At 41.4% G+C, this 24,167-nt stretch overlaps 1 protein-coding gene across 4 annotated transcripts in view; it reads right to left on the reverse strand.

The window, feature by feature from the left end:
* The window catches only part of DCAF6 (DDB1 and CUL4 associated factor 6), a 712,682-nt gene that overhangs the window by 42,141 nt on the left and 646,374 nt on the right, over positions 1-24,167 (reverse strand). For all 4 annotated transcript variants that reach the window (XM_075853536.1, XM_075853533.1, XM_075853534.1 and 1 more), the window contains one exon: positions 2,921-3,009. In XM_075853536.1, coding sequence (XP_075709651.1) covers positions 2,921-3,009 — 89 coding nt within the window. The remainder of the gene's footprint in view (positions 1-2,920; positions 3,010-24,167) is intronic.

The raw sequence follows: 24,167 nt of genomic DNA on the forward strand, positions 1-24,167 counted from the left end.
ATAAATACAACACCAGAACCGAGCTCAGCACATATATACAACACCAGTACATAAATACAGCACGAGAACCAAGCTCAATACATAATTAAAGCACCAGAACCAAGTTCTGACAAGTACCAAAACAAAGTTTAGAACACAAATACAACACCAGAACCAAGCTCTGACATATATACGGCACCAAAACCAAGCTCAGTACATAAAAAAACACCAGAACCAAGGTCAGAACATAAATACAACATCAAAACCAAGCTCAGTACATAAATACAGCACTAGAATCAAGCTCAGTACATACATACAGCACCAGAACAATGTTAAATATATAAAAACCTGCTCCAGAACCAAGCTCGGTACATAAATATAGTACCAGAACAGAGCTCAGTACATACATACAACACCAGAACCACGCTCAGTACATAAATACAGTACCAGAACCGAGCTCAGTACATAAATACATCACCAGAACTGAGCTCAGTACATATATACAACACCAGAACCATGCTCAGTACATACATATAGTACTAGAACCAAGCTCAGTACATAAATACAGCACAAGAACCGAGCTCAATACATAAATACAGCACTAGAACCAAGCTCAGTACATAAATACAGCATCAGAACCAAGCACAGTACATAAATACAGCACCAGAATCAAGCTCAGTACATACAAACAGATCTAGAACAAAGCCCAGTATATAAATACAGCTCCAGAACCAAGCTCAGGACATAAATACAACACCAGAACCAAGCTCAGTACATAAATACAGTACCAAAACAAAGCTCAGTACATAAAGACAACAACAGAACAAAGCTCAGTGCATACATACAGCACCAGAACAAAGCTCAGTACATAAATACAGTACCATAACAGAGCTCTGTACATAAATACATCACCAGAACCAAGCTCAGTACATAAATACATCACCAGATCCAAGCTCAATACATAAATACAGAACCATAACCACGCTCAATACATAAATACAGCATCAGAATCAAGCTCAGTACATAAATACAGCACTGGAATCAAGCTTAGTACATACAAACAGCACCAGAACCGAGCTCCGTATATAAATACAGCTCCAGAACCAAGCTCAGGACATAAATACAAAACCAGAACCAAGCTCAGTACATAAATAGAGTACCAAAACAGAGCTCAGTACATAAATACTTCACCAGAACCAAGCTCACTAAGGAAAATCTGTAATTAGGCCATGATCACCGTGGACTAGTTCCAGAACCAAGCTTAGTACATAAATAAAGCACCATAACCAAGCTCAGTACATAAATACAGCACCAGCACAAATACAGTTCAGTACAGAGATCATTTGCAAATTCAGTGTAACCCCTGCCATATAGGTTTGTACAGCGTGAAACTACAGCTTTCAGCATGGCCCGAACAATGGTAAGGATATGCTGGGAGTTGCGGTTTCACAAAATAAAATAAAAATCATACCACCCATCATCTCGCTGCAGATCATACAGTGACTACAGTACTGTTTAGAGGCAGAACAAACATTTCCATTAAGTGTCTCACAGGTGACATCTCAGATTCTAGTCATTATTTTTCTCTTTTCTTCTCCATTCGGTCCAGACCTCTATGATGACTTCTGCTGGCCACAGCCCATTTCTTCAGTTTGCCACTCAGATGACTTCAGCTTCTCACTTTTCAAATAATTCCACAACTATAAACAGATAAAATTATCATGTGTCACACACTACACCCCATAGCGCCATACACTGCGTCCCTGATTATAAAAGCACCACACACAGTGCCCCTGTAGATAGTGCCCTTTATAGAGCCCCCTGTAGACAGTGCACCACAAAGAGCCCCTTGCAGACAGTGTCCCACATAGAGCCCCTTGCAGACAGTTCCCCACATAGAGCCAGCCCCCTGTAGACAGTACCCCATACATAGTTCCCCCTATAGAGCCTCCTGTAGATAGTGCTCCTATAGAGCCTTTTGTAGATAGTGCCCCATATAGCCTCCTGTGGATAGTGTCCCCATAGAGCCTCTTTGTAGAGATAGTGCCCCCTGGAGATAGTGCCCCATATACAGCCCCTATAGATAAAGCCCCCAGGGTCCCTTGTAGATAGAGCCCCCAGAGTTCCCTGTAGACAGAACCCCCAGAGTCCCCTGTAGATAGAGCCCCCCAGAGTCCCCTGTAGATAGAGCCCCCTGTAGATAGATCCCACTGTAGCTATAGCCTCCTGTAGGTAAAGCCACTCACACTGGTTACTGGAAAAAAAAAACTTTACATACTCACCTGATCCCTTTCCCACGCCGTCCTCTTACAACGCAGGCCTGGTCTGACCAAGACGGCTGGAGCTGAATGACGCAAGTGGCAAGATAACGTAATCGCACTGCTTGCGTCATTGAAAGGTGCTGAATGGCAGGGCAAGGCACATCCTTTCAATGACGCAAGTGGAGTCATGACAGGGCAAGGAGCTAATGTTCTTTGCTCTGCTCATGCTAGTTATAAATGTAATTGTATCTGCATCCTATAGACGAAGATACAATTATAGTGCAGGAGGGGATGGCGGAGGTTGGTATAAGTGGCACCGCTACCCTCTCAGAGAGGCAGTAGGCCACCGCCTGAGTCAAGACGCTCAACTCGCCTCATGGACGGTGTGACCTGCATACAACCCCCATAAACTTTGGTTTCCTATCAGATAATAGATGAGCACGGGGAAGAAAATAAACATAAATGAGTTAATTCATTATTTTCCTTTAGGTCTGTTCTTCTTGATAAAGAACATTCACCGCAATAATCAGACTGCAGCATAAATCCATTAGACTCACATTATTCCTATGTCTACGTTTGGTAATTGCTTCAAAGTTGCTATACATTGTTATTATGACATAAATGGCAATACAGTTTTACAAAATGAAGGAATAGCAACTCTGATGTATTTTTTTCCTTACCTCCTCAGCAAGTGCCCAGTTGAAAGACTTGTCTTGTTCAAGTGGTGACCAGATCTTTATATTGTAATCTATACCAGATGATGCTAAAACTTTAACACAGAACAGATCATAAGCATGATGATAATAATAATAATAATAATAATAATAATAATAATATTAATAAATAAAAAATGATATGTCCTTAAAGGGGTTGTCCAGTCCCAAACAATGTATAGCCTATCCTCAGGATAGGCCATCAATATCTGATCGGTTGGGGTATGACTCCCTGCACCCCCACCTATCGGATGTTTTGAAAGGGCCGCAGCGCTCGTATGATTGCTGCTTCACCTTCATTTCCTTTACTGCTCACACTGTGAATCACCGAAACACTTGTAGCGTTGGTTCACAGTATTATAGACTTCTACCATTCACTTCAATGGCTGAGGATAGAACACCAATTTTTTGGGCCTATTCAACCCCTTTAAATAATGTCAGTAGTATTGTCACTAATACCCAATTCTTCCAATACCTGCAGCTATGTCATTGCCTTGCAAACCCATTTTCAACATGCTCCACCACCTTTCCATGATTTCTCCCAGCCCACCTCACTCATGTCTTCTCCCGCTTCCGAGACAGAATCTTGGTCCCCTTTTTCCAGATAAAAAAGCAGGCATAGGAAGCACATGTTGGCCTTTTAAATGGACAGTTATTTTTCAGTGAAGTTTGTATTTATCAACAGTACAAGCGAATACAATAAACTTTGAATTATATCTTATTAGAGACAAATTCCACTTTATCCACTTATCAGGCTCCTTTTCTCCCCTCATCTCCTAACTTATTACTCACTATGAATTTACTACCACTTCCAGTTCCTCAAGGCAAGACATACTATCTGCATACTGAGGGATCAGGTTACAGCTGCCCATAGAAGTCTATGGAGGCGGGGGGAAGCAAGAATAGAGTGAGAGAGATAGACAGAGGAAAGAGACACAGATGCTGCAGCTGCTTTCTAGTGAGTGTTCTATCTCCCCTCAGTACTGGATTCTCAGTTAAACTGCTTATTACTTCTGTAAAATGTCCTCCTGCTGTTTCTATATATGTGATAAATAGAGATAGGAGAGCAGGATTTTCCTCTTCTCTGCGTGCAGTGTATAGAAGGCATAATAGCAGTTAGGCTCCACCCTCTAAGTCCTACAATGGCTAGAAATGGTGTTATTCCTCATGTACACACATATGACAGCTTATTCTGAAAAGTTGGTTGAAAGGTTAGGTACGCTTTAATAGCTGCTCAATGGTTTCCTATTGTTGAGACACCCAAACTAGTTTTCACAAAATATGGTAAATGTACCACTCAACTATATTCACCATGCCTACTATACAACGGCCCGCCACCAGGATCTTCCTCTCTTAGCTGGAGTGGAGAGAGGTTATGTTAGTGTACAATTATTTTAAAGGATGGAATAGCATAGTAGACTGTGCTATGTTATCATGAGGGATCACGCAAAAAAGCGTACACAGTGCAGTATACTATTTTTAACATGGGAGCCTAGGTGTAACAGATGCCACTGTATGGCATCCGTCACAGGTATACGTTGAACTTATACATCGGAAAGTTCCTGACATCACTGTCCATATATGGCGAGTGATGTCAGGAGCTTTCAAATGCCAGAGTTACCGGCTAAAGTGTCATGAGTGCTCTGCCCACTGACTTTAGCTCTGGGGAGATCTTGATGTCATTGTTCATCTTATATTTAATCAGGAAGGACGTGGTGTCAGAAGCACAGTTATGGACACCATGTGGTTTCCGAGGCAGTTGAACAGTTAGCTTCGCCCACAGCCCGACCTGCAGGAAGCCTGTGAAAAAGGAGATGTGAGTGCTCAGTCTGTCTGTTGTTTGTGCCTCTATTTGTCTGTGTGTCTTTGTGTGTGCATAAGTTCCAGTATGTGTGTATGTGTGTCTTTGTGTGTGTGTATTTGTGTGTCTATTCACACGACAGGGATTTTCGGCCCAAAAGGAACAATAGACCCAAAATGGGGCTATTCACACGCCCAAATTTTTGACGCGCCGTCAAAAAATGAAACATACCCTATTTTGGGCCGTTCTCCCGGCCGCACGGCTCCCATAGAAGTCTATGGGGCCGTGTACAGCACGGCTGTTACTCGGATATGATCCGAGTGACGGCCGTGCATTCTGCCGCTCGCTACCTCTCTTCTCCTTCTCAGAGTGAGGAGGATGGGGAGGTTATTTTGTTGTTCCCTGTAGGAACTTAATCCCTAATCCCCGGCCACAGCTTTGGCTGGATTCCGCTCTAGGAGAAGTCCCTGACGTCACTGTCCATATATGTGTCCGAAAATGTACAAATTAAATTCATCCGTTTTTAAAACACACAGGGAAAAAATTGGATGCAAAACAGGTCAAAATAGTCCGTTAAAAACGGAAACATAGGCCGGAATGGAAATGGAACGGAAGGAAAACGGCCGAGAAAAACGGACCAAAACGGACGTTTTCATCGGCTGACACTCGGACCCTGTCATGTGAATAGAGCCTTACATAGGACTGCAGGTGACATCTACATTATATTTACGCAGAGAATTATCACTGTGTTATCTAAGGTGTTACATAGGACTGCAGGTAACATCTACTACATTATACCTTTACCCTGGGTTAATAATCTATTATTCAGCAAACGCTTCCGAATTTTTCTTAGGATTCAAATTTTGGTAATTAGGTTTTAAAATACATTTAGATTTTTTTTAGAATATTTTTTACAAATACTTATCATCATTCCTTTTGCTAGCAAACCCGTGTAACTGGTTTTCTATACTAGTATACATATATATGCCTTACAAAGTGAGTCCTGCTCTGGAGGACCTGCCCTGTCCTGTTACATAGAAAACCCATTGATATGAATGTGCACTGTGCAATTAGAGAACACTTACTACCAAGTTTCCCTAGATATAAAAGGGTGGTTACCTGAGCAGGGGAGCAGACGCACCAATCTGAGCTCCGTGAGCAATAGCTTCCATCCAGCTCAATCTGCACTAAAGGAGGCTGTTTCTCATCGTCCTGGAGGGCACCGGACACTGCTATACATCATCCCTGCCTGGGAGAGCATTTTGGTCCGTTTTAGCAGACAACCGAAATTGCGGCCTAGGTGAGACCTGAAGCCGAGGACTAAATTTTTGTCCGTGACTGCACGTGCGGGATTTACGGCCGGAGGAGAGGCAGCAAACAAGAGCAAGGTGAGGCTGCCACCACATACAATCCTGCCCTACCATATCCCCTGCTCCGGAAAACTTTGCACCGCAGCAGTAGTTTTAAGACACAAAGGCTTAGATCAAGGGTGAAGCCGAGAACTAAATTTTTGTGCCTACCTGGACGGGAGTTAGAAAAAGAGGAGAGGAGGCCTTCTGGAGAAAGGAGAAGATGCCTGACATACCAGCACCTAAATCCCCCGCCCCAGAAAACAGTTGAAAGTTGCAGCAGCAACAGGGAACACCGTGGCCTATCCCCAGGGTGAAGCCTGGGTCTTTATTTCATAATTTACATCATCCAGCTTCAAGTGTGTGCTGCATGAAATAAAGGAAGCAAGAAACGGGGAGAACACAAACCAAACACCTCTAATTTTGCCTATTAACCGGTTAAGGACTAGGCTGTTTTACAGCTAAATGACCAGAGCAAATTTCACAATTTTGCTATGCCCTTCTTTAGATGACTATAACTCAGCAGGTGAATAAAGTTCATCTTTAAATTTTACACTCTTTTTAAAGGACAGATAGGGCTTTGTTTTAGTGGCATTTGTCAGTATATATCATTTTTATTTTTTTCTCTAAAGTGGGCAAAATTGGAAAAAAATGCAAGAATTTAGCAATTGCGCCAGTTTATGCTAGCATTTTTCACACACGGCATGGACCACGGACAAAATTAATCTCCTTTCACATTCCTCCACTTCTCCCGTGCATGGGGATACCAAATATGTGTGCCTTATTCACTGTGCGGGCATGTGCCAGGGCTTGGCATAAAAGGAGGCTTTTTGGCCTTTTCGGTCCAGGAATTCTGCATTTGATTTTATAGCAGCGTACTGTTTTCTTGGGGGTGTAATGCTGCTGAAACATTAGAAACACCCCATAAATGACTTCATTCACACAAGTAGACCCCACAAGGTTTCCTTCAAGGGGTTTATCATATTTTTAGCAAGTCCAGTTTTCTTCTGAAAGTTTCTTGAATAAGATGGAACAAAATAAAATCAGCGCTTTTTTAGCAAATGCGTCAGTTTAGGCTAGTATTTTTCACACACGGTATAGACCACGGACAAAATTAATCTCCTTTCACATTCTTCCACTTCTCCCGTGCATGGGGATACCAAATATGTGTGCCTTATTCACTGTGCGGGCATGTGCCAGGGCTTGGCATAAAAGGAGGCTTTTTGATCTTTTCGGTCCAGGAATTCTGCATTTGATTTTATAGCAGCGTACTGTTTTCTTGGGGGGTGTAATGCTGCTGAAACATTAGAAACACCCCATAAATGACTTCATTCACACAAGTAGACCCCACAAGGTTTCCTTCAAGGGGTTTATCATATTTTTAGCAAGTCCAGTTTTCTTCTGAAAGTTTCTTGAATAAGATGGAACAAAATAAAATCAGCGCTTTTTTAGCAAATGCGTCAGTTTAGGCTAGTATTTTTCACACACGGTATAGACCACGGACAAAATTAATCTCCTTTCACATTCTTCCACTTCTCCCGTGCATGGGGATACCAAATATGTGTGCCTTATTCACTGTGCGGGCATGTGCCAGGGCTTGGCATAAAAGGAGGCTTTTCGGTCCAGGAATTTTGCATTTGATTTTATAGCCGCATACTGTTTTCTGGGGGGCGTAATGCTGCTGAAACATTAGAATCACCCCATAAATGACTTCATTCGCACAAGTAGACCCCACAAGGTTTCCTTCAAGGGGTTTATCATATTTTTAGCAAGTCCCGTTTTCTTCTGAAAGTTTCTTGAATAAGATGGAACAAAATAAAATCAGCGCTTTTTTAGCAAATGCGTCAGTTTAGGCTAGTATTTTTCACACACGGTATACACCACGGACAAAATTCATCTCCTTTCACATTCTTCCACTTCTCCCGTGCATGGGGATACCAAATATGTGTGCCTTATTCATTGTGCGGGCATGTGCCAGGGCTTGGCATAAAAGGAGGGTTTTCGGCCTTTTCGGTCCAGGAATTTTGCATTTGATTTTATAGCCGCATACTGTTTTCTGGGGGGCGTAATGCTGCTGAAACATTAGAATCACCCCATAAATGACTTAATTCGCACAAGTAGACCCCACAAGGTTTACTTCAAGGGGTTTATCATATTTTTAGCAAGTCCAGTTTTCTTCTGAAAGTTTCTTGAATAAGATGGAACAAAAAAAAATCAGCTATTTTTTAGCAAATGCGTCAGTTTAGGCTAGTATTTTTCACACACGGTATAGACCACGGACAAAATTCATCTCCTTTCACATTCTTCCACTTCTCCCGTGCATGGGGATACCAAATATGTGTGCCTTATTCACTGTGCGGGCATGTGCCAGGACTTGGCATAAAAGGAGGCTTTTTGGTCCAGGAATTTTGCATTTGATTTTAGAGCCGCATACTGTTTTCTGGGGGCGTAATGCTGCTGAAACAATAGAATCACCCCATAAATGACTTCATTCACACAAGTAGACCCCACAAGGTTTTCTTCAAGGGGTTTATCATATTTTTAGACAGTCCAGTTTTCTTCTGAAAGTTTCTTGAATAAGATGGAACAAAATAAAATTAGCAATTTTTTAGCAAATGCGTCAGTTTATACCAGCATTTTTCACACACGGCATAGACCAAGGCCAAAATTAATCTCCTTTCACATTCTTCCACTTCTCCTGTGCTTGGGGATACCAAATATGTGGGCCTTATTTATCACATAGAGAAGTAGGAGGGCGGACGATAGAAGAAGCTTTTTTTTCAAAGCTGGTTTTACAAAACTCAACAGAGTTACTATAACACTTCCAAAATATCTGCTCTTGAAGCAGAAATCCCAAAATATTCATCTAGGGGTATAATGGGAATTTATTTTTTTGGGTTTTCTAAAATAAGAAATTGCAGGTTTATGCAAATGGAGCTCTCCAGCAGATGAACTTTAGAGAATATGCAAACATGACATCCACCCCCCACCCATTCCCTCCCTCACCCTTAGAGTAAAATCAGGGGAAAAATAAAAACGTAATGTAGGGCAAATATATTTTCAACGAATTAACTAAAATCTAATAATTCAGAACAGTGTGGTATTTTTTAAAACATGGCTCAATGCACAGGCCTGGTTGCGAGGGACATGAGGCACAGAAATATCGTGAATCTTTGCGGTGCCCGTCTTTTCTGCAGACGCGGCACTTTTTCTGAGGGTTGCTTCTGGTTGGTGTTGGGGGAATCCGACTGATGAAGTGTCTTTCAGTCAGTCGCGTGACATCCTCAGACTGGGGGCATTCTCGGGTGTCCTGAACATCAAAAATGAGGCCTTCAATAATTTTTTCCTGGAAATCCAGGTATGTGTCTCTGCCTCTGTTTTTTTTGTAGAGCACAAATGAGTTGTGGATGGCCACCTGTAACATATAAATGGCCCTTTTTTTTACAAGGTTTAGTTTTGCGTTTTACTAAATAGGGCTGTAAAACCTGGTCGCTTAAATACACCCCCCCATGTACTTATTATATTCGGACACGCTCACTGGTTTGTGCTTGTCCGATGTTGCCCCCTTTTCCCTCATTGCCACTGTTCCTGCGGTATGAATCGTGCTTAGCACATACACATCTTTGCGATCCCTGAATTTGACCGCCAGCCATTCTTCAGATGCATAAGCACAGGAGTTCCCCTTTACCATGCGCTTCCCCACTAATTGCTGTGGAAAACCAATTCTGTTTTGGCGCATGGTACCACATGCCCCAGTCCTTGCAGCATGCAAATGCCTAAACAGGGGCACACTCGAATAAAAATTATCACAGTACAGGTGGTACCCCTTGTGAAGCAGAGGCTGCATTATCTCCCACACGATCTTACTGCTGATGGAAAGATCAGGGGGGCATCCAGGAACATTTATTGTGCGGTCCCGCCCTTCATAAATCCTGAAGGCGGTGGTATATCCTGACCCGCTTTCACACAATTTGTAGAGCTTAACGCCATATCTTGCCCTTTTTGAAGGTAGATATTGGCGAAAGCTAAGTCTGCCATGAAAGTTGAGGAGGGATTCGTCCACACTTACATTCTGCTCAGGGGTGTAGAGTTGCAGAAATAAATTATTCAGGGAATTTATTAGCGGTCTTATTTTGAACAACCGATCCCGGTTTGCATCGGTACTTGGGGGGGCCTGTGCGTTGTCATTGAAGTGGAGGAACCTCATTATTGTCTCATAACGAGACCTGGGCATTACTGCAGAATATACTGGGGTGGCTTGGGCGGGTCTTGTTGACCAGTAAGACCTAATGGAGGGCTTTTTGACAATACCCATATTTAGGGTGAGCCCAACATTTTTTTTTAATTCCAGCAAATTGGTGGGCATCCAATCTCTGGCATGGGTGGATGAAGGTTTCTGCCTTATATATTGAGTGGTATATAAATTTGTTTCGTGGACAATCTGATTTAGGATGTCGTCCGTTATAAATAAATGGAAGTAATCCATTTGGACAAAATTTGTATTGTCCACGGTTATGCCAAGAGTGGCAGTAAATTCGTGGATTCTAGGCCCAAAAGATGGGGCAGGTGCCCATACAAGATCCTGGACTGAAGGGACCAGGCTGTCCCGTGCTATAGCGCTACTTGGCCCTGCGCTTTCATGTTCTGCAGTTTCAACTGCATCAGGGACAACGTCCCCTGAAGATGAACCTGAAGTGACGCTGTCATCGTCACTACCTAAAACAGGTTCCATCTCGGACGCCATCTCTGATGCGGTCTCCGACTCAGACCACAGCATGGCGTATGCCTCCTCGGCGCTAAACAACTTCCTCGCCATAACGTAACTAACACTAACACTAACGAAACAATTTTTTATTTTTTTTTATAAAACACACAAACTAACTGCTATATATATCTACACTACCGCTAACAAAAAAATAAACCGCTATTGCTATATATATTATATATATGTGGATATATATATATAATTATATACTCCCTACCTGCCTATTCTAATAGAATAAAAGATAGAAAGGTAGATATATAGAAAAAAAGATAGATGGATAGATAGATTGTATAGATAGTTAGAAATCTATCTATACATAGAATGTTTTAGAGTGTAACTGTATTTTTTGTGTAACTGTAACTGTAATCTTGTGGCAGCAATTCTCCCGAATCTCTTCTTCTCCTCAAACTGAAACAATGTTTGAGGAGAAGAAAAGAGGCAGGAGGTTTACTGCCAGAAAAGTCAAAATAAAACAAATGTGGTCGCTGTGATAGGTTTTCACAGCGACCACATGTTCAGGGACCATCAGATTGGTCCCTGATACTCTGCCCAGTGCCCAAAGCTGTTGGTAACAGCGTGGCCACAGGGCTGTGTGCACGCGATCGCGTGCACACTGTTTTCTATGCAGAAATGCATGTGATCGCTGTGATTGGTTGTCACAGCGATCACATGTTCAGGGGCCAAACGATTGACCCCTGACATTCCGCCCAGTGCCCATGACTGTTAGCAACAGCCAGGGCATAGAGCTGTGTGCACGCGATCGCGCGTGCACAGTCTCTGAAGTGCCGCCGTAAATAGTCTATACGGCGGACTTCAGAGACCCTGACCGCTGGCCGTATAAATACGGCCAGCGGTCGGGAACCTGTTAAGAAACAGGAGGAGAACTCTGACTTCTGAAGGAGACCCTCCTGTGTTGTTCAAAAATTGTAGCTGGAGTCACTGCGACATACCAGCACTCTTGGGGTGGGGGGGGGGAATTTGAAAAAGAAAATAATAAAAAAAAGGATATAAATATATTTATTTTTCTGCTGAATTGCCTAATTTACCACTACAAGAGAAACCGAACCACAATGTTAGAAAATATCAACTGTATTTAGACATATTTCAGAATATGTACTAACATAGGACCTTTTAACCCCTTCCCGCACCTTGACGTTAATGCACGGCAATGTGTGCAGTAACTTCGCGCACCTTGACGTGCAGTAACGTCAGTGCTTTGACAGTTAACCGACGCGCGGCGCTACACCGCAGCGGCGGTTAACTGTGCAGGGTGTCTGCCCTGCTCTCCCCGTTGCCGATCAGCAGCCTGTCGCCGCTAAAATCGGCAATTAACACCTTCGATGCGGTGGTCGAATGCGATCACCACATTGAAGAGGTTTACAGCGGATCGGCAGCCCCCCACATGTATTTGCGGGGGCTGGCGATCCTTCTCACGGCAACCGGAGGCCAGACAATGACCTCCGGGTTGCCATGTACGGAAGCCTCGGAGGATCAGCCTACGGCCGGTCCTCCGATGCTTCCTGTCAGTGTGACTGTTACGTCACAATGACAGTTAGAACACATTACACCACGTGTGTAGTGTAATGTACTCTAGCAGCGATCAGAGCAGCAAGTCTAAGTGTCCCCTAGTGGAACAAGTAAAAAAACTAAAAAAAAGATAATAAAAATGTTTTTAAAAAGTGTAAAAATAAAAGTTAGAAGTGACATAAACAAAGAATGCTTTTTTTCCTATAAGTCTTTTATTATAGGAAAAAAATTAACACGTTAAAAAAAGTACACATATTTGGTATCACCGCTTTCGTAACGACCCCAACTATAAAACTGTAATATTATTTTTCCCGCACGGTGAACACCGCGAAAAAAATAAACGAAAAACAGTGCCCGAATCACAATTTTTGGGTTACCCACCCTCCCAAAATATACAATAAAAAGTGATCAAAAAGTCGCATGTACGCCAAAATGGTACCAATACAAACTACAAACCGTCCCGCAAAAAACAAGCCCTTACACCGCGTTTTTGACTGAAAAATAAAAAAGTTATCGCTCTCAGAATATGGTCACACAAAAAATAATTTATTTTATAAATAAGTGATTTTATTGCACAAACGCTGCAAAACATAAAAAAATTATATACATATGGTATCGCCATAATCGTACCGACCCGCAGTATAAAATATAATGGTAATTTATAGCCCAGGGTGAACGCCATAGAAAAAAGAGTAAAAAACATTGTCAGAATTGATGGTTTTTGGTCACCTTGCTTGCCAAAAAATGAAATAAAACGTGATCAAAAAAATTTCTGGTGCCCCGAAATGGTACCAATGAAAACTACAGATTGTCCCGCAAAGAATAAACCCTCACACAGCTCCGGTGGAGAAAAAATAAAACTGTTCTGGCTCTCAGAATATGGCGATGCAAAATGTGCAGAGTGTTCCAAAAGCGGATAAGATTGGGCGCCATTTATCAGTGCGACACCGGCCACATATCTGCGGATTATTATTTATTTACTGCATTATTATATCCTCTTATTATACCCTGATGTACCCCGCACAGATAACATATGCCCCCACATTATAAACTGAAACACCAGTAAAACCCCAAACAGAACTACTACCAAGCTACATCTGCGCCCCAAAAGCCAAATGCCGCTCCCTCCCTTCTGAGCCCTGCAGCGTGCCTAAACACCAGTTTACGTCCATAGATATGGCATCGCCATACCCGGGAGAACCCGGTTAATATTTTATGAGGTATTTGTCTTCAGTGGCACAAACTGGGCATAACATGTAGTGCACTAAAATGGCATATCAGTGGAAAATTTTAATTTTCACTCTGCACCATCCGCTGCACATTAACCCCTGCGCACACCTCGACATAGCATGTCGTAGTGTGGGAGGTGATGTATGGAGCGTCTCACGTGAAAAATAAAGCATTTAAAACGGCAAAATCACAGTTTTTTGGTCACCTTGGCTCTACCTAAAAATGTAATAAAAAGTGCTCAAAAAGTTGTATGTACCAAAAAATGGTACCAATAAAAACGACCGCTCATCCCTCAATAAATAAGCCCTCATACCGCTCTATTGACTGAAAAATAAAAAAGTTGTGGCTCTTGGAACGCGGGGAGGAAAAAAACTAAGAAGGAAAAGAAAAAAATGGATCAGTCCAGAAAGGGTTAATTACTTTCTAATGAAAAACCATTTATGACCACACGTGGGGTATTGCCGTACTCGGGAGAAATTGCTTTACAAATGTTGGGCAGCTTTTACCCCCTTTATCCTTTGTGAAATTGAAAAAATGCAAGATTTTAGTGGAAGAAATGTCGATATTCATTTTCACGGCCTAATTCTAATAAATCCTGCAAAAGACTTGTAGGGTCTAAATGCCCACTATATCCCTAGATAGATTCTTTAAGTGGTGTAATTTCCACTTTTGGGGGGTTTCCACTGTTCTGACCTCTCAGGGGCTTTGCAAATGCGACATGGCACCCAAAAACCATTTCAGCTAAATTTGTGCTCCAAAAGACAAATAGCGCTCCTTCCCTTCTAAGCCCTGCTGTGAGTCCAAACAGCAGTTTATTACCACATATGGCATATTTCCGTAATCGGGAGAAATTGTTTTACAAATGTTGGGGTGCTTTTTCTCCTTTATTCCTTGTAAAAATTAAAAATGGCTACCTTTTTTCAGAAAAAAAGTAGATTTTTACCTTTACAGAATAATTCCAATGAATTCAGCAAAACAACTGTGGGGTCAAAATGCTAACTTTACCACTAGAAAAATTCCTTGATGAGTGTAGTTTCCAAAATGGGGTCACTCTCCGGGGGTTTCCACTATTTTGTTCCCTCCAGTGCATTTCAAACGCGACACGGCACTGAAAACTATTCCAGCAAAATCAGAATTTCAAAATCCAAATGGTGCTCCTTCCCTTCTGAGTCCTGCTGTGGGTCCAAACAGCAGTTTATTACCACATATGGTGTATTGTTATAATCGGGAGAAATTGCTTTACATATGTTGGGGTGTTTTTTCTCTTTTATTCCTTGAAAAAACAAAAAATGTCTACGTTTTTTCAGAAAAAAAGTAGATTTTCATCTTCACATACTAATTCAAATAAATTTAGCAAAAAAACTGTGGGTTCAAAATGCTAACAATACCCCTAGATAAATTCCCTGAGGGGTGTAGTTTCCAAAATGAGGTCACTTTTGGGGGGTCTTTATTGTTTTGGCCCCACAAGACCTCTTCAAAGCTGACATGGTACCTAAAATATATGCTAAAAAAAAGGAGGCCCCAAAATCCACTAGGTGCTCCTTTGCTTCTGAGGCCTGTATTTCAGTAAATTAGCGCACTAGGGCCACATGTGGGATATTTCTAAAAACTGCAGAATCTGGGCAATAAATAATAAGTTGCATTTCTCGGGTAAAACCTTCTGTGGTATAGAAAAAATGTATTACAAATGAATTTTGTAAAAAAAAAATGAAATTTGTAAATTTCACCTCTACTTGCTTTAATTCCTGTGAAACGCCTAAAGGGTTAAAACACTTTCTGAATGCTGTTTTGAATACTTTGAGGGGTTTAGTTTTCAAAATGGGGTGATTTATGGGGACTTTATAATATATAAGGCCCTCAAAGCCACTTCAGAACTGAACTGGTCCTTGTAAAAATCGCCTTTTGAAATTTTCTTGAAAATATGAGAAATCTCTGCTAAAGTTCTAAGTCTTGTAACGTCCTAGAAAAATAAAAGAATGTTCAAAAAACGATGCCAAACTAAAGTAGACATATGGGAAATGTTAACTAGTGACTATTTTGTGTGGTATTACTATCTGTTTTACAAGCAGATACATTTAAATTTCAAAAAATGCACATTTTTGCAAATTTTCTTCAAATCTTGGTGTTTTTTACAAATAAATATTGAATTTATCGACCATTTTTTTCCCTAACATAAAGTACAATATGTCACGAGAAAACAATCTCAGAATCACTTGGATAGGCAAAAGCATTCCGGAGTTATTACCACATAAAGGGGAACATGTCAGATTTGAAAAATCTGCTTCGTCCTGAAGGCCAAAACAGGCTCAGTCCTGAAGGGGTTAATGCTTTAACTATATATTACACCTCTTCCAGCAAGTTTTACAAGAAACCGATCATAATGGGCAAACCCACAAAAAATTCTGGTGAAGAACAAGTCAAAAACGGGAAAACACCTAAGAAAGGTCAAGAAATAGAAATCACAAGTAAAAGTTTGACCTTTGAAGAAAATCAAAGCTTGATTTAAAAAATGGATCCTAAAAAAGCTAAATCAAAAGATACCTTAACAACCTCAAACTGGACAGACAGTGAAGAAGAAGAACAAACTGCGCACGATTCCTCAGATCTCAAAGAATACATAAAAGTTCTTCCCACAACAGATTGTATCAGGGGCTTATTCAAAGAATTCACCCAGACGGTAAAAGAAGTAATATCAGAAATTAGGAACAACGTTAACCCCTTAAGGACGCAGCCTTGTTTTGGCCTTAAGGCTCAGAGCCCATTTTTAAAATCTGACATATTTCACTTTATGTGGTAATAACATCGGAATGCTTAAACCTATCCTGTTTTCTCGTGACACATTGGGCTTTATGTTAGTGGTAAAGTTTTGACAATATATTCAGTGTTTATTGGTGAAAAATTGCAAAATTAAGGGAAAATGTATAAAAAAATAGCATTTTTCAGAATTTAAATGCATCTGCTTGTAAAACAGACAGCTATACCACCCAAAATAGTTACTAGTTCACATTTCCCATATGTCTACTTTAGATTGGCATCGTTTTTTGAACATTATTTTATTTTTCTTGAACGTTACAAAGCTTAGAACATAAACAGCAATTTCTCATTTTTTTAAGAAAATTTCAAAAGCCTTTTTTTTAAGGTACCTGTTCAGTTCTGAAGTGGCTTTGAGGGGCCTATATATTAGAAACCCCGATAAAACACCCCATTTTAAAAACTAGACCCCTCAAAGTATTCAAAACAGCATTTAGAAAGTTTTTTTTAACCCTTCAGGCATTTCACAGGAATTAAAGCAAAGTGGAGGTGAAATTTGCAAATTTAATTTTTCTTGATGAATTTCAATATTATTAGATTTTTTTCTGTAACACAGAAGGTTTTACCAGAGAAACACTACTAAATATGTATTGTCCAGATTCTGCAGTTTTTAGAAATGTCCCACATGTGGCTCTAGTGCGCTCGTGGACTAAAACACAAGCCCCAGAAGGAAAGAAGCACCTAGTGCATTTTGAGGCCTCTTTTTTATTAGAATATATTTTAGGCAGCATGCCAGGTTTAAAGAGGTGTTGAGGTGCCAAAACAGTAGAAATCCCCCAATAGTGACTCCATTTTGGAAACTACGCCCCTCAAGGAATTCATTTAAGGTTGTTGTTATCATTTTGACCACACAGTTTTTTCACAGCACCTATTTTAATTGAAATTTTTTCCAATAAGATGTAATTTATGATCAAAATTTCCTATTTTCACAGGGAACAAAATACCCCATTTTGTTGCCCAATTTGTCCTGAGTGCGGCAATACCCCATTTGTGGTGATAAACTGCCGTTTGGGCCCATGGGAGGGCTCAGAAGGAAAGGAGCGCTGTGTGTTTGTTGGAGTCCAGATTTTGCTGGATTGGTTTTCGGGTGCCATGTCGCATTTGCAGAGCCCCAGAGGTATCAAAGCAATGGAAACCCACCATAAGTGACCCGATTTTGGAAACTACACCCCTCAAGGAATTCATTTATGGTTGTTGTTATCATTTTGACCACACAGTTTTTTCACAGCACCTATTTGAATTGGTCTGTGAAATAAAAAAAATGAAATTTTTTCCAATAAGATGGGATTTTGAACAAAATGTCTTATTTTCACAGGGAACAAAATACCCCATTTTGTCCTTAGTGCGGCAATACCCCATTTGTGGTGATAAACTGCCATTTGGGCCCATGGGAGGGCTCAGAAGCAAAGGAGTGCTATGTGTTTGTTGGAGTCCAGATTTTGCTGGATTGGTTTTCAGGTGCCATGTCGCATTTGCAGAGCCGCAGAGGTATCAAAGCAATAGAAACCCACCAGAAGTGACCCCATTTTGAAAAACTACACCCCTCAAGGAATTAATTTATGGCTGTTGTGACTATTTTGAACTCACAGTTTTTTTCACAGAACTTATTTGAATTGGGCTGGGAATTAAAACAAAATTATTTTTTCCAATAATATGTAATTTTGGCTGAAAAATCTAATTTTCACAAGAAATAAAATACCCCATTCTGTTGCCCAATTTGTCCTGAGTGCGGCAGTACACCATTTGTGGTGATAAACTGCCGTTTGGGCCCATGTGAGGGCTCAGAAGGAAAGGACCACCATTTGGCCTACTGGGGATTTTTTGGTGCAAAGTCATGTATGCAGAAGCCCCTGAGGTACCAGTACAGTTGAAACCCCCAAGAAGTGACCCCGTTTTAAAAACTACACCCTTGAGGCATTCATCTAGAGGTGTAGTCAGCATTTTGACCGGAGACATACACCCCATAAACTGTAATGTGGGTTCTCATGGGTACGTCAATACCCTACATGTGGCTGTAATCAGCTGCCTAGGCACGCAGCAGGGCTCAGAGAGGAAAGACGAGGGGGGATAAGCTGTGCGGAGTGCATCAGGGTAAGTAAAACTGTGGTAGATTAAAAATCAAGGGATGTATGATACATTTTGAAGAACTCTTTCATACGGAGCCTTAGTTTTTCGGGACACGTGTCACATTGATATATTGTGTCCTTCCTTATCTGCCCCTTTTATAGCAGACTTTGTACCTCTTTTGACTTTTTCCTTTCTTGCCAGTTTGGGGAACTTCTCCTGGAAAGTGTTGCCCTGGTACGATGCGTGTGGCCTCGCCTCCAGAAGTACTGGGTGCCCCCCCTTCTTGGTCCCTAAAAATTAGTTTCTTGATAACCACCTCTTGAAATTCCCGGAAAGTTCCCGTCTGGCCTGTACATCGATGTAGCACATACGCATTGTACAATGCCATCTGTATGATGTGCCTGGCCAGCTTCTTATACCACACCGCATGGCGCTGTAGGGCTTCAGGACTTGATTTGACAAGTCCACCCCTCCCATGTACCTATTGTAGTCCAGGATGCAGTCTGGTTTGGGGGTCTCTGTACTGGTACCTCGTCCTGGTACATGGGTACTGGTGTGACATCTCTCTTGTCCTTGTACTTGACACACAATATGTTGCTGCTAGAATGTGCCCTGCTGTCACCCCTTCTGAGTGTTTGCCCTGCAGAGTCTTAGGGAGGCCTCTCAGATTTCTTCTAGCAGTGCCGCCTGCTGCAGGACTTCTGTAAGCGAGGCAGTTGAAGAGTGGGATGCTGGTATAAAAATTATCCAGGTAGAGGTGGTAACCCTGGTCCAGCAGTGGGTGCACCAAATCCCACACAATTTTTGCATTAACTCCCAGTAAGGGGGGGGGGGCATTCTGGGGGCTGAGCACTGGTGTCCTTCCCTTCATATATCCTAAGTTTGTAGGTATACCACGATGCACTCTCGCACAACTTTTACATCTTTACGCCATACCTTGCCCTCTTACCCGGCAGGTACTGGCGGAATTGAACCCTCCCTTTAAAATGTACCAAGGACTCATCAATAGAAATACAATTCTCGGGGGAGTATGCTTGGGAAAACTGGGCACTGAAACGGTCTAATAGGGGTCTCCATTTATACAAACGGTCAAAACTGGGGTCATCTCGGTGTGGGCACGGCTCATTATCAGTATAATGTAAGAAGCGAAGTATTGCCTAATTTATTTATTTTTTTAGGTTCCAGTTCAGTTCTGAAGTTGCTTTGAGGGGCCCATATATTAGAAACCCCTAAGATTCACCCCATTTTAGAAACTAGACCCCTCAAAGTATTCACAACACAACAGCATTTAGAAAGTTTATGAACCCTTTAGGTGTTTCACGGGAATATAGAGCAAAGTAGAGGTGAAATCTACTTTTTTTTTTGTCAGAAAATCCTTTTTATACCATACGTTTTGTAAAAAATCATTTACTTTTTGTGTTACCTTATTCTAAGAGCCAGAACTTTTTTATTTTTCCATCAAGAAAGCCATGCGAGGACTTCTTTTTTGCGTAACGAACTGTAGTTTCCATCAATACCATTTAGGTACATGCGACTTTTTGATCTCTTTTTATTCCATTTTTTGCAAGGTGAAGTGACCAAAGAATTGTGATTCTGGTACGGTTTATTATTATTTTCTTTTACGGCGTTCACCGCGCGGCATAAATAACGAAATAATTTTGTAGTTCAGGCCGTTACGGACACGGCGATACCAATTATGTATAGTTTATTTGTTTGTTTATATATTTTTATTAATAATAAAGGACTGATAAGGGAAAAGGGGGGATTTTTACTTTTATTACTTTTAAATCTTTTATTTTCTTATTTTTACACATCTTTTTTTAACTTTTTTTTAACTTTTTTACTTTGTCCCACTAGGGGACTTGAGGGCAGGTGGCCCTGATCGCTAATCTAATACACTGAACTACATGCGTAGTGCAGTGTATTAGAGCTGTCATCTACTCACTGACAGCAAGCATAGTGGGTCCTGACTTCGTCAGGACCCAGTAGGCTTCCGTCGATGGCATAGCCGGCCAGAGGCAATTGTTTGGTGTCCGGTTGCCATAGTCACCATCGCCGGCCGCTATCGTGTAGCAGGCCGGTGATGGCAGCTTAACCCCTAAAAAGCCGTGATCACTATTGAACACGGCTTTTCAGGGGTTAATCAGCGGGGACACAGCGATCTGTCCCCGCTGTAGGAGCTGTGACAGCTGCTGTACGAGACAGCAGCTGTCACAGCTGCTGTATGTGTCGGGAGGACGGCCGAAATGGCCGTTACTCCCGTGACGTACTATTCCGTCATGGAGCGCGAACAGGGCGGTTTCCATGACGGAATAGTACGTCACTGAGTGTTAAGGGGTTAAACAAGCCTTCACTAGAATTCAAGCTCTAGAAGATACATGCACCCAAGCGATCTCATACTCCGAAAGAATGTCTGAGATACTTATAGATAAGCAAAAAGAAATGTATCTGCAAAGACTACATATAGATGACCTTGAAAACAGATCTAGAAGAAACAACCTGAGAATAAGAGGCATACCTGAAGCAGTCATTGACAAGGAAATTCCTAACGTTTTCTCTCAAATATTCAATGCACTCATAGGGAAAGAAGAAAATCACGATATAGGTCTCGAACGAGCACACAGAGTTTTCAGGCCCAAATCTATCAGTCCAGAAAAACCGAGAGACATATTATGTTGCTTGCAAAGCTTTAAAACCATTAAAACCAAAGAAGAAATATTACTGGAAGCAAGATAATCGAGTACGAAGAAAGCAAAATTCTTATTTATCAGGATCTCTCCAAACTCACTTTAGATCTAAGGCGCCAGAGAGAGAGCAATATTCCATACAGGTGGATGTTCCCCTTTGGTCTTGCAATAACCTTACACAACAAAACATTGACAATTAAAACACCAGATGACCCGGACTTTGCTTTGAACAAATTGGACTTGTGTCAGGACTGGAGGAACAACTCAATTTACCACAACTTCCAAAACAGGACAGCTGGGAAACAACTACCCCAAAGAAAACCAAAAAGATGAAAAGGACAGGACTGGAAAGTGGAAAGACTCAGAGAAGATGAGAAAAAAATAATGTTTGGAACTATGACATTATATACGTTTTTCAGTGTCAGTCTCCTCTCAAACTCATAAGTTTGGAATATTTTGATGTCAATCTATTCCTTTTTTCTATTTTAGCTTCTACAAAATAGGTCATACCTTTCTACATCTCAAACTCATATCAGCAGAGACAATTGTTAGTTTACCCTTAGTTCTCTTATTATAATTTGTATTTGTATACCTTGTAACTCCTAACTCTCTTCCCCTCCTTTCTGTACCTTCCATACCCCTCCCTTCCTATGTTTTAAAAGAAAAACTTAAAGAGGCTCTGTCACCACATTATAAGTGGCCTAGCTTCTACATAATGTGATCGGCGCTGTAATGTAGATAACAGCAGTGTTTTTTATTTAGAAAAACAATCTATTTTCACCAAGATATGATCGATTTTAGCTTTATGCTAATGACTTTCTTAATGCCCAACTGGGCGTATTTTTACTTTTGACCAAGTGGGCGTTGTGGAGAGAAGTGTATGACGCTGACCAGTGACCAATCAGCATCATACACTTCTCTCCATTCATTTACTCTGCACATAGTGATCCTGCATTGTTCACTATGTGCAATCACATACACACACACACACACACACACACACACACACACAATAATGTTACTGAAGCGTCTTGACAGTAAATAGACATCATGTCCAACCAGAACGGGATGTCTATTCACAATCCCGACACTTCGGTAACGTTTGTGTGTGACTTATAGCACAGCAAGCGTAATCTCGCGAGATCACGCTGTAAATGACAGCACAACGTGATCTCGATGTGCTGTGCTGTAAGTCACACGCGTTTTTTACATGTTTTTTGATGCATTTTGTGCGTGCTTTTTGCCATTTGTTTGGTGCGTAATCATGAGTCCCATTGACTATGGGAACATTTGGCGCGCTTTACGTGCCAAAGAATTGACAAGACTCTTCCTATATTCCGCAACGCGTTTTTTAAAAACACTCACGTGAAAAATCGTGTTGTATGCACTAACGGTGCGCTTTCCCATTGATGTAAATGGGAAGCCTAACCAAGCATTTGACGCGTTTTTTCGGCACGAAAAATGCGTAAAAAACCAAGACAAATACACGCCGTGTGAACCTGTCAACTGAAAAGTCATTTACCGCAGGGTCTTCCCTCTTGACTTTTAGCATTCTTAGCCTTTTGGTGTGTCCTGTAGCTTCTGCCAAAAACACTCCCAAAATGGAAATTGGACACTGCCTAGCAATTTGAAGACACCTTTTCCCGGCTTGTAGCCAAAAATAGGGAGGGGGTGAGTCTCCCTCCCACATTAACAGCAGCTGTAAGTCAGGCTACTTTGCATGATTCATCTTGCTGTAGTTCTGGGAAGTGCTCCCTCTGGTGGCCATAGGAAAACATGTAAAATTATAATTTAATTTTTAATACTTTCCACCTTGTGGAAGAAAAAAAATACAGCAAAACAAGTTAAAAAATGTAGAATCACATGTGGGGTCAAAATGCTCACTACACCTCTTAAATACCTAAGGGGTGTAGTTTCCAATATAGGGGTCACTACTTGGGGGTTTGTTTTACTATTTGACCTCAGAGCCTTGCAATTGTGGGCCAATGCTGTGAAAATCACCAAAATAGGCCTCAGATGCGCATGGTGCTCTTCACTTCTGAGCCCTGTCTTGTCCAGGCAAATGATAAATGCCTTGAGGGGTGTAGTTTCCAAAATGGGGTCACTTCTTAGGGCTTCCACTGTACTGTGGTACCTCAGGGGTATTACATATGCGACATGGTGGCCAAAAACCAATCCAGCAAAATCTGCATGCCAAATAGTGCTCCTGCCATTCTGAGCCCTGCCGTGTTTCCAAACAGCAGTTTATGACCACATGTGGGGTATTACCATAATTGGGAGAAATTTCTTTACAAATGTTGGGGTGCTTTTTCTCCAGTATCCCTTGTGAAAATAAAGACATTCTACACTTTAGTGGAACAAAATGTAAATTTTCATTTTCACGGACTAATTCCTATAAATTCTGCAAAAGACCTGTGGGGTCTAAATGCTCACTATACCCCTAGATAGATTCCTTGAGGGGTGTAGTTTCCAACATGGGGTAACTTTTGGAGGGTTTCCACTGTTTTGGCCTCTCATGGGCTTTACAAATGAAACATGGCACCTGAATAAGAATCAAGCAAAATTTCAGCTCCAAAAGCAAAATGGCGCTCCTTCCCTTCGGAGCCTTGCCGTGGGTCCAAACAGCAGTTTATTACCACATATGGGGTATTGCCGTACTCAGAAGAGTTTGCTTTACAAATGTTGTGGTTCTTTTTCTCCTTTATCTATAGTGAAAATGGAAAAATCTGAGCTAAAGCGACATTTTATTAGAAAAAACTTAGACTTTCATTTCCACAGCCTAATTACACTAAATTCAGCAAAAAACCTGTGGGGTCAGAAAGCTCACTATACCCCTTGATAAATTCCTTAAGGGGTGTAGCTTGCCAAATAGTGTCTTTTTTGGGGTGTTTCCTTTGTTTTGGCACGACAAGAGCTCTTAAAACCCGACATGGTGCCTAAAATATATTCTAATAAAAAGGAGACCTCCAAATCCTCT

The sequence above is a fragment of the Rhinoderma darwinii genome, chromosome 2 (genome assembly GCF_050947455.1).
Source record: "Rhinoderma darwinii isolate aRhiDar2 chromosome 2, aRhiDar2.hap1, whole genome shotgun sequence".
Classification (NCBI taxonomy): Eukaryota; Metazoa; Chordata; class Amphibia; order Anura; family Rhinodermatidae; genus Rhinoderma; species Rhinoderma darwinii.